This window comes from Ctenocephalides felis, unplaced genomic scaffold (genome assembly GCF_003426905.1).
Source record: "Ctenocephalides felis isolate EL2017-DRISC unplaced genomic scaffold, ASM342690v1 CF-g0.4_SCAFFOLD_03573, whole genome shotgun sequence".
Classification (NCBI taxonomy): Eukaryota; Metazoa; Arthropoda; class Insecta; order Siphonaptera; family Pulicidae; genus Ctenocephalides; species Ctenocephalides felis.
This window is the reverse complement of record NW_020539727.1, coordinates 14,954,346-14,965,128: the sequence shown is the minus strand read 5'-3', so window position 1 is coordinate 14,965,128 and position 10,783 is coordinate 14,954,346. Positions and strand designations below refer to the sequence as shown.

General features: G+C 30.3%; 1 protein-coding gene across 1 annotated transcript; it reads right to left on the bottom strand.

The window, feature by feature from the left end:
- Positions 1 to 1,346: 1,346 nt before the first annotated feature.
- Positions 1,347 to 7,417, bottom strand: LOC113389602. The gene is made up of 4 exons (XM_026626622.1): positions 7,139 to 7,417; positions 5,539 to 5,641; positions 2,718 to 2,888; positions 1,347 to 1,471 (listed from the first exon to the last, which is right to left on the bottom strand). Exons 1-4 carry the CDS (start codon positions 7,415 to 7,417, stop codon positions 1,347 to 1,349), a joined length of 678 nt encoding a protein of 225 aa, XP_026482407.1.
- Between the last annotated feature and the right edge of the window lie 3,366 nt (positions 7,418 to 10,783).

Here is a 10,783-nt window from a genome sequence, read left to right as displayed (position 1 = left end):
GATCACTCTTGGATCTCCATCAGGCTAAATAATGAAAAAATATAATATGGTGTTGGTATTTTTGCCTTGAGGCAAGTTACATGAACTTCCCGATATGTTTAATAATCGACTTAATTAGTAAAAATAAATGCATTTATGAGTGATTAAAAGTATTTCGAACACGTCAACTCGAGTATTTTCTAAAACAGCAAATTTTCAAAAACAAAAATTTTTATAATTGAACCATTTTCCGTAGGACTTTAAACTGGTTTAGTATGTTCATTAAGACCAAATACTCTCTCGTTATACCAAGTAAATCGTCTAATTTTAATTTTAACAAACGTCAAAAAAACTACTCATTTTCTCAACTTTGATGATTTTTAAAGTTAAACTACTTGTCGTGAGGCCGTAATATTTCAGTAAGTTCTATAAGACCATGATATATATCGCAAAAAAAAGTTCCATGAAATCGGCTTAAATTTTTTTTTTCGACAGTTAATTATAAGAAAACGACTCGGTTTTCACCTAAAACTAATCAGTATCATTCCAACTAATATCTTTCGAACAGTTTTTGATTTTTAAAATCGCTTCGGTAGTTTGAGGTTGAATGTGGACGAAAAGTTTAACTTTTTCTGTTCAAATTACAAAGAAAACGGCTCGGGAGAATCGTCTCACAAAAAACTGACAAACTATAGTCCTCATTGAGATACATAGAATAGCTTATAAATTTCTGAAATAGATTCAGGCGTTTTTGAGAAACCTTCATCAAAGGTCTAATTTTAACAAATGCCAAAAAAACGATACTAATTTTTGCAAACTTTGAAGAATTTTCAAAATTAAACGACTTGTCGTAGAGCCGTAATATTTTAGTCTGATCTACAAGCCTATGGTATCTACCGTAAAAAAATCATATAAATCGCCGAATTGTTTTTATTAAACTTTATTACAAGAAAACGGCCCGGCCGATCTTTACCAAAAACTAATCAGCACGATTCTCAACCAATATCTTTCGAACGGTTTCGAATTTTCAAAATCGATTCAGAATTGCGGGCTAAAACGTAGACGAAATTTTTTTCACTTTTCTGCGATGTACAAAAAAAACGGCCCGCCGATAGTCGAGATACATCGATCGGCTTTTAAATTTTCGACATCGGTTCTTCCGTTTTGGAGAAAACGTCGATTTACGGCAAAAAATCTGTTCACATACACGCACACCACACACATACTTTTCCAAATTTGGTCTCATTCGATTCAGAATGGCTTGAAACGTCGAGAAAACATAAAATTAGTGAATCGGATTTTTTGATAAAAACATAAACTTCTCCTTTGGGAAGTTGAAAATTATGGAAATAATAATAATGGTGATATCATTTAGTATTTACCGTCATTGGTGTAAAATCTGGTGCATATGGAAAAGGTGGAAAACTTCCTCTTCTGGAGCCAACACCATTGTGATGATGATGAGCAGGGTCGTAGTGGTGTTTGTCGTCATCTGAGAAAGCCCTTCCTGTTATTATATTTATAAATGATAAATACAATTGTTAATTTGCCATCACCAGTTGTTAGATTTATAAAAAATAAAGTTATCTTCTATATATATATAAAAATAAGTCGATTTTTCCTTCCGGACGATATAACTCCAGATCGCACAAACCGATTTCGACAATTTTGCATTCGTTGGAAAGGTCTCGGGCTCCGCAAGGTTTACAGCTAAGAAAATTAGTTGTGCGTGGCATCGTGCCTTAATGCAAGCTGCTGGAACTTCACGCACCGTAATTAAAAATTCGAGTAATGACATTAGTGAGAATTATCAAAATTATGCTTGGTTAAGTCAACGAGCAAATATTGCCGCGAAGAATAATGATGTACACGCACTGAATTTCACCATTCAATCAAAAATTGCTGGAGATTTGGTGACATACCAATGATTCCGACTGGTCTTCCGTTTGACTTCAAACGATTGCAATTTCCAGTTCGCCTTGCGTTCGCAATAACAAGTCGCAAGGCCAATCGCTTAGTGTTTGCGGGATAAATTTCAAATAGATTATTTAGAAACTCATTGTTTTTCACGTAGGCAGTTATACGTTGCCTGTTCACGAGTTGGAAAACCATACGCTTTGTTTGTGTTAACGTCAGACCAAAAAACAAAAAATGTGGTTTACCAAAGAGCACTTCAATGAAACGGATAATTTGCGGATTCTCTTTTATTTACTTAGAGAAGTTCAACTAAAAAACACTTCATTTTTGTAATCGAAATAAATTCATTACTGTTGTATAATAAAATCAAAATTTTCCTGTTCGAATATAAAACAAACAAAAAATTTCTTCATCTTTCTCACGAAACCATCTGGTGGCGAAACGGAGTTTGTCGGGTTTGATGGTGCAATATATAAATTTGATTTGTTACAGTTTTTGGATACATGCAAGAATTTATTTAGGCGTTTGTGGATTGAATAGAATATTAGGTTGTCAAATATCTCCCTTCCGTTTTTTGCTCTTGGTTTATAATACAAAAAGGCGGAAGGGAGATATTTGACATCCTAATATAATGTAATTGTGCAATCCAATAGCAAAATGATCAGGTGATCAATTCTTAAAAATGACTCAAAATTAGACTTTGTTCTGCATATTAATCTTTAAAGCCAAAGTTCTTATAAAATCTATTACCATGCACATAACTACAATTAAATTTCTACTAAATTTCTACTAAAAAAGCTGATCTTGTCCAAAACAAATACCATCATGCTCGTCTTTGTCTTTCGGTTTCGGCGGTAGCAATCCGTCATCTATACCAGGTTCGTCCTCCTCACCATTTGTCCTGGTAAAGAAACCATCGTCGACTCCTGGTTGAGGCAAAGCTGGTGCAGAATCGGAACCATCTGATTTGTCAGTGTCCCAAATTTCAGGACCTTGAGGGAAATCATGAGGTCATAGATTGGAAATCAAATGCAGTGAAATGTTAGTCCAGACCAGAGATGTTAGTTTGTGGTTAGTTTAGGTTAATTGACTGAAGAAATTATGAATTTTTTGTCAGCGTTTCATGTTCGTTATCTAAACCAGGTTTGTCCTCCTAACCATTTGTCCTGGTAAAGACTTCTGGTTGAGGCAAAGCTGGTGCAGAATCGGAACCACCTGATTTGTCAGTATCCCAAATTTCAGGAGTTTGAAAATCAGATTAAAGTGGAAAGAAATGGAGAATTGTTAGTAAGAAGAGTGAATTAACAACCAACAAGTTGACAATTAGTACTGGTTATTTAAATGAAGAAAATTCTGTCAGTATCACAATTTTCAAGACCTTAAGTGAAACTGTGAGATCCTAAGTAGATAATATAGAATTGGAAAATTGTTTTCAAGAATTCAATAACTGTTAGTAGGAAAAACAGACGAAGAGTCGTGGTTTATTGATTAGTTACTCAAAGTTAAGGTTACTCAAATAGAGAGAATATGGTCATTGCTACTATTGGAATCAGATTTGATCTGGAAAATAAACTGATTAATAAAAACTTGTAAGTCAGAATCGAGAATGAACAATAAGGAAGTAATTTGGTTTAGTCCAGGTTATTTGAATGAACAAAAAAATTAGGAATGATACTTGTTATTTTACTGTCTTAAATTTCAGAAGGTTCAGCAAAATCTTAGTCATAAATAGGAAGATAAAATTGAATCAGAGAAAAATGGTGCATTTTTCACTTGTTTGAATAGAAAAATTTGTTGCAAAAAGAGCCATTGAGGAACCAAGTGGTTTCTTGGTTAGTTCAGCTTATTTAAATGAAGAAAATTTCAACGGTAGTTTCCAAAAATTTTGTCAAAAGGTAATTGAAATTAAAGATGATTAAAATTGAAACCATCAGATTTCTAATTGCTAGATTTTCAAAAATTATCTTATTTTTTTTTTGTAGATGTATTGTTTGTGAAATATAAACTAGTTGGTATTGATATTTTGCTTTGGTGCAAGTTACATGAACTTTTCGATATGTGTGAATAAACGACTTGATCCATGATAGATAAATTAATTTTATGAGTTGTTAAACCCGGTCGGAGTATTTTTTAAAAGCAAATTTTCAAAAAACAATAATTTTTATAATTGAACCAGTTTTCGTAGGACATACTAATGGTTTAGTTTAGTATGTTTATTAAAACCAAGTACTCTATCGTTATACCAAGTAAATCGTCTAATTTTAATTTTTAACAAACGTCAAAAAAAAACTACACATTTTCTCAAACTTTTTCAAACTACTCATTTTTTCAAATTAAACTACTTGTAAGGCCGTATTATTTCAGTAAGTTCTATAAGACCAAATATATCGCCAAATAAAGTTCCATAAAAATCGGCTTAAACTTGTTTTCTTTACAAGAAAACGGCTTGGTTGATTTTCACCTAAAACTAATCAGTATCATTTCCAACTAATATCTTTCAAACAGTTTTTGATTTTTCGGTTTTTACTAATATCTTTCAAACAGTTTTTGAAATCGATTCGGTAGGATGAGCTTGAATGTGGTCGGAAAGTTTAACACTTTTTTTTCAAGTTATAAATTTTAAAGGAACGGCTTGGCAGATCGTCTCATAAAACTGACAAACCATAGTCCTCGAATGGCTTTCAAATTTTTGAAATCGGTCCAACCGTTTTTGAGAAAACGTCTATATCTAGGAAAAAATCTGTTCACATACATGCACACACACACACATACATATTTTTTCCAAATTTGGTCTCATTCCATTCAGAACGGCTTGAAACGTCGAGAAAACATAAAATTAGCGAATCGAATTTTTTGATAAAAACAAACTTCTTCGGGAAGTTAAAAATATATTAGTTATAGACTGTTTGTTACGAATGAACAAGGTTGTTAAAAAGTAAAATTAGAGCATGACGTTAAATTTCACTTTCCTGAGTTCATCCTTCAGGATGGTAAACATTACAACAATTATTGACAAGATTATTTAATCTAGGAACATACCGAAAACTTAAAGATGTTAGAGAAAACCCAAGTAGTTGGGTTCGCCAAGTGGTTCTAAAATAGTTTAAAATCAAGGGATGGAAAAAACCTTGCTGCAATTAGGAGCAGAAATATAATCAAACCTAGAATAATCTCATAAAACTAGAAAAATTGGAGAAAAACTAGCTTGGATATGGATCTTCAAAATATCAAGGTATGAATTAGGGAAAATAAGCTTGGATATAGACAAGTACTATGAAAAAAAGTTAGTTATTTGGAAAGTCACAATCTAAAATTATAGACACATTACCAATTACCAGTTGGTTTAGTATCAGATTCTCGCAGACATTTAAAATTAATTTGTTTAACTAAGTTTTGTTAACTATTTTATTACTAGGACTGAGATGATGGTATTAGTATGTATATGTCTGGATATTGATGATGAATAATATTTATCTCAATTTACCAGAAAGACAGTTGCATTTATACAGCAGCCAAAACCAAATAAATTATTGGTTTATTGATAAGTGCCGTGCAAAGCCACAGAAGTAGAAAGCGTGAAAAAGAAACATTGCCATAAAATTTGTATAAAAATAAAAAATGGTGATAAAAATATGTAGTTACCAGCAAGTGGAGGTATTGGCTCTTTATTTTCGATGTCGGTTTCTCGTAAAGGTTGTAAGTGAAGAGAGTCCATGTCGAATGAGGCCCTCCTAGATCTCCTAAGCTAAAAAGGTAAAATCATCAATAAAATATTACAAGAATAATAGATATTCTCGGTGATATGCCAACATGGAGATCAGGGGCGTAGCGTGCTTTGGCGGGACCCCGTATCAAAATTTGTTTAGGGGCCCCCTCAAGAATTTTTTTTTTTTTTACAAAATATAGAAATACACAAGTTTAAAAGAATATTTATTTATCATTCTAATTATTTATCTATATAATTTTTTATAATTTTCTGATTTTTTCATAAATGATTCCAGATATATTTTCACTCGCCTTACCTTTTTTTGAAAAACTGACTTATTTAGTCTGGTAGACATACAGATCTGGTAGACATTTATGTCCTAAAGTATTTACGTAATTTTTAATTAGTTTTAATTTAAAAAAAAATTATCAGTTGTGATTTTAACTGTAAATTGTAATTAAGGGCCAAGAAAAAATGCATACTGTTATTTTGTTGGGCAAACTGGATGCAAGCCTATTGCATCCATCCTTATATCTTAATGAGATAAATTTCTTAGATTTCTGTATTCAAACCTATTTCTAGAACTATCAATTGGTCATGATCATATAAGATATTTTACAATATTTCTTTACAGTAATTCAGTCGACAGTTTCCGGAAACGTTTATTAATTCTCGATTTCAAAAAGACTGTTACTACTTACGTCGCAAAGGTTTTGAAATCTTTGTTTGGTTTGTGAAATTAATATATCCAAATAGCAATAGTATACATTAAAATAAAATTTCGGGACTAAAATTATCTCATCTTGTGATAATAACGCTTCATTATCTTATGTATTTTGTTCTTTAAAATAGTTATTGCAATCCAGCTTTTTTGCAAAATATTTGTACTTCTTCAACAAACTATTTCAATAAATTTTCTTATGGTAATTCGTACAGTCTATTCAAAAGATTACTTAATAAAATACTAGTTTTATATAAGTTATTACTGGCGTGTTGTGAAGTTTAAGAACAGAAACTTATATTTTTAAACAGTGAAGAAAAAAATCTGAAAATGATTTAGTCGATCATTTTTATCAAAATCTCACTATTGAACTTACGCGTCATGCAGACAATTCAAGTAGTAACAACAACAAACAAAAAACGATATAAATATAAATATAAAAATTCCAAATTCCAATTTTTGATGAATATAATGTATAATCTGAATTAGTTTTATAGATTTGTTAGCTTATCGAATGTGGAAAAGCTTTACTAATTGAATTGTTTGCTAGAGCTTGCAGAAATATTGCAGTAAAAATAAACTCTTCTTTCTGCTTGCGCTCGTTGGGGCCTCCTTAGCTCGGGGGTCCCGTATTTTTGATACGGCTGATAGTTACGCCCCTGATGGAGATAACATTTAGCCGTTCAAAATAATAGCAAATATATGTAACTTGTGTCATCATAAAAGGCTGATTACATAACACATTTATTGTATCCAAAAATATGCTAATCAATGGGTTTGTTCTAAGTGTAAGTTTCATCTATCAATTATCTCACCAGTCTGTCTGGTGAAGTCCCTCTATGAACATCGACATTACTATGATTATCCGTCAAGCTGGTCCTCGATTTCCTCCTGGCCCTGGCGACAGGCGCCGCCGTGGTCGCCGTATGAAGTGGTGACCCCGATGGTGACGCACTGGTGGTGCCGATGCTCCTGGCCGAGATGGTGGTAGCGTCATCGCCATCGGTAGCGTCGATTATTGGGTTTTCGGTTATGTTTATGGTGGTGTGGTGAGGTGATTCTGAAGTGGTGTCGCTTGGTAGTGAGTTGTTCATTGTTGGAGGTTATAGTTGAATCTGAAATTGTAAAATTAATATAAAAATGTGTTGGGTTTTCAATTGTATTATTTTTTGTGTTATTATCATAATAATGGGTAGTATGTCCGTGAGCTGAGTGAGTTAACACTAAACCTACCAGAGCGATCAAATGACCGCTTTTGAAACTTTAGTCGAAATTATGAAATTCCCGGTTTTTATATTTCTTTAACTTAAGGCATGACTTTTTCTATAATATAAGACAATTTAATTTTCCGGTATCTATTATTTATTTCCCGTAGGGCAAGTTATAGTAATCGCAAAAAAATCGAAAATGAAATTTTTTATATATCTTTACGTTTAAGAGGTTTAGGAACATTTTGGCATACCTTAGAAAAAATGGATATATGTGTGTGTGTGTGTGTGTATGTGCGGATACAAATTTTCGTCGACGATTTCGGGAACACGGGTGAAGCAATTTGCATAATTCAAAAAACATTCCATTCGTATTGATAAGGAGACGTGCTGATTAGTTTTCGGCGAAGGCAGGTCTAGCTGTTCCGAAGATATGGGGCAAGAAGTGCCAAAGACGGTAACTCAGTTTTTAAGAAAACGGAGCCTCCGATTTCAATAATTCAAAACACATTTTACTTGTATTAACAAGATAAAAAACTGTTCAAATTTTCATGAAGGCAGGTCTAGCGGTTCCGGAGATCTAGTAAAAAAAGTAAAAAAATGCCATTTGGCGGTCAAAAATGATCATTAGACATGTGCACATCAAATTATCAGATATTTTATAGAGATTTTAACAATAAGTATAAATTTTGTTTACATTCCTATGTTTAGCCGTTAGACGGCGACGCAGCGCTTACGCGCTTCAATATTTTGTCTCTATGCAGATAAAGCAGTACGATTGTTTTTAAAAAAAGTTCAGAATTTCCAAAATATTTCAAAATAAATTTTTCTTAAAAAAAAAAGTAAATTTTTCTCAAAACTTTATAGTCAAAAATCTTTCTCAAAGTATTTTTTTTTTCAAAAATGTTAATCTTTTTTTAAAAAAAAATTTGGTACTGGAAGTTCCAGCCAATTTGCCTTAAGGCACGATGCTATGCGCTTCACTAGTTTTATATTTATATTTATTTTATTTTAGCCCTGTTTTAGTATTTTCCGCACTCAACAGAGGGTTTACATTTTAAAAAACTAATTCTTTTGATCTATTTTTGGAAAAACTTCGGAATTCTGTTGAAAATATATTTTATACGCGTATATTTTGTTCTAATTTCATTTATTCAAATTAATGAGGATTATCTCTCCATATTATTTATTGATAAAATTTTCATCTAGAATTGAACCTAAGGGTGAAATTACGTGCTACAGGTGGTGGCGCCCCTATGAAGTGCGGACACAATTTTAAATATAAAATTGGAGAAGAGAAATTTTTTACAAACAACAAAATTTAAGTAATGGCGTACTGGCTATATATTTATACTATCATTTAGAGCTATTTTTCACTTGTATCATATTTAGATCTACATCCTCTAGTAAAACTTAAGGACGTAAAAACACTACTGCTTGATATCAAGTTGTCCTAGGCGGTAATTGAACCTAATAAAACCTATGGTTACAAGACCAAAGATTAATTCTGAATAATGATAGTTTAGAGTAAAATTGCTTTACAATCTAACTTATTTACACTTACATTTATTTTTATAAGGTTAAAATTGTATTTTGTAATTTATTAATTAAAATCTGTGGAAAATAATTGCCAAGGATTTTAAGCAAGCGTGATAAATAAATTAGTAAACTTGATATGATGTTGATTGGATTTGTTGAATTAAAATTATTATTGTTATGATGTATAAACAAATAAATGTAAATTTATATGTTTACTGTTATTGAGAAATTGGCCCTATTGTTTGGAATCACCAAGGCGTGAAATATATAAATATATACAGATATCTATATATATATATAAAATATATATATATATATATATATATATATATATATATATATATATATGTAAACAATCGTATATTCACGCGTTTTGGCACTTGATAAGTGCCATCATAAGGCAGTTCGTATCAGGAATAATCAAACAAAAATATTGTATTAATATTAAAATAACAACATATGACTATAAATATATAAAAAATATAAATACTAAACAAAAGTCTTAAGAGTAAAGTTTGAAATATTCACGTAATTTAACTTTTTTTCCAAAAAAGAGGATCGAAATTAATTTATTTAATACAATTTTTACATTTTAATTTAAATTTAATTTTTCAATAAATAATCTTCAACTATAAGCATTGAAATTCAGCATTATGTTATTATGTTTCAATATATTTTAGAAATTTAATTTTATAAAGGTCACCATATACAATTATGTGTATATAATTTATTTTTGTATTGGAACTGAAGAGCAATTTTCTTAAACTTCTTTTAATTAATAAATTTTTATCTACTACACAAAATAATTGTATGGAAAAATATCTGAATAATGTTACTTTTTTTAAAAAATATTCAATTTCCTAATTCCTTACATGCATTCAACTTTATATACAAAAATGTAAATATATCCATATTTATTTACGATATCAAAAAGTAAATAAGCCAAATTTTAAAAGTAGACAAATTTCCAAAATCGATTGCACTGGGAATTTTTTTGCTTATAAATAACATGCAAGATTATCATAAATTGAATTTTTAATCAATTATCTTAAAATAAAAATATTACATGTCTTTAACAAATTATTACATAACACGAAATAATTATTAGATAGAAAAATAAAATCTAAAATCACAAATATTAAATCCTTGAGATAAAATCTTTTACATAAATGGATATCCATGTAATCATGAAAGTTATTAAACGAGTATTACTATTATTATTTATCACTTTCATTTAATATTATTATTTTACTTCAATTATAATTCAAGCAATATTTTTGAAAGCATGGTGCACTTTTTATTTTTATATGCGAATAATTTAAATTTTAACACAATTTTTTACTTCAGTTGACTTTAAGGTATACCAAAATGTTCAGAAATCTCTGAAACATGAAGATATACAAAAATTTTCACTTTTCTGGAAGTTGATAAACTAATAAGAGTGCTTTCAAAATTAGGGGGAAAAAATCATTTTATTTTGTTTTCTACGAATATTATTTCTTGGTTTCAACAAATTAATATTTTTAGACCAAAAGCCATGAAAATGGGTGTAAATTTGCAAAAAATATTTGGAATAATAATTGTATAAACTATTGAATCTTCAACCCTTTTTACCAGAACAAAATTTAAAGAAGTTTAAAACAATTATTAAAAATATTTGCATTTAACATTTTTTTCACCAGAAGTGAATTTGAAGAATATTTAACTCTGAAA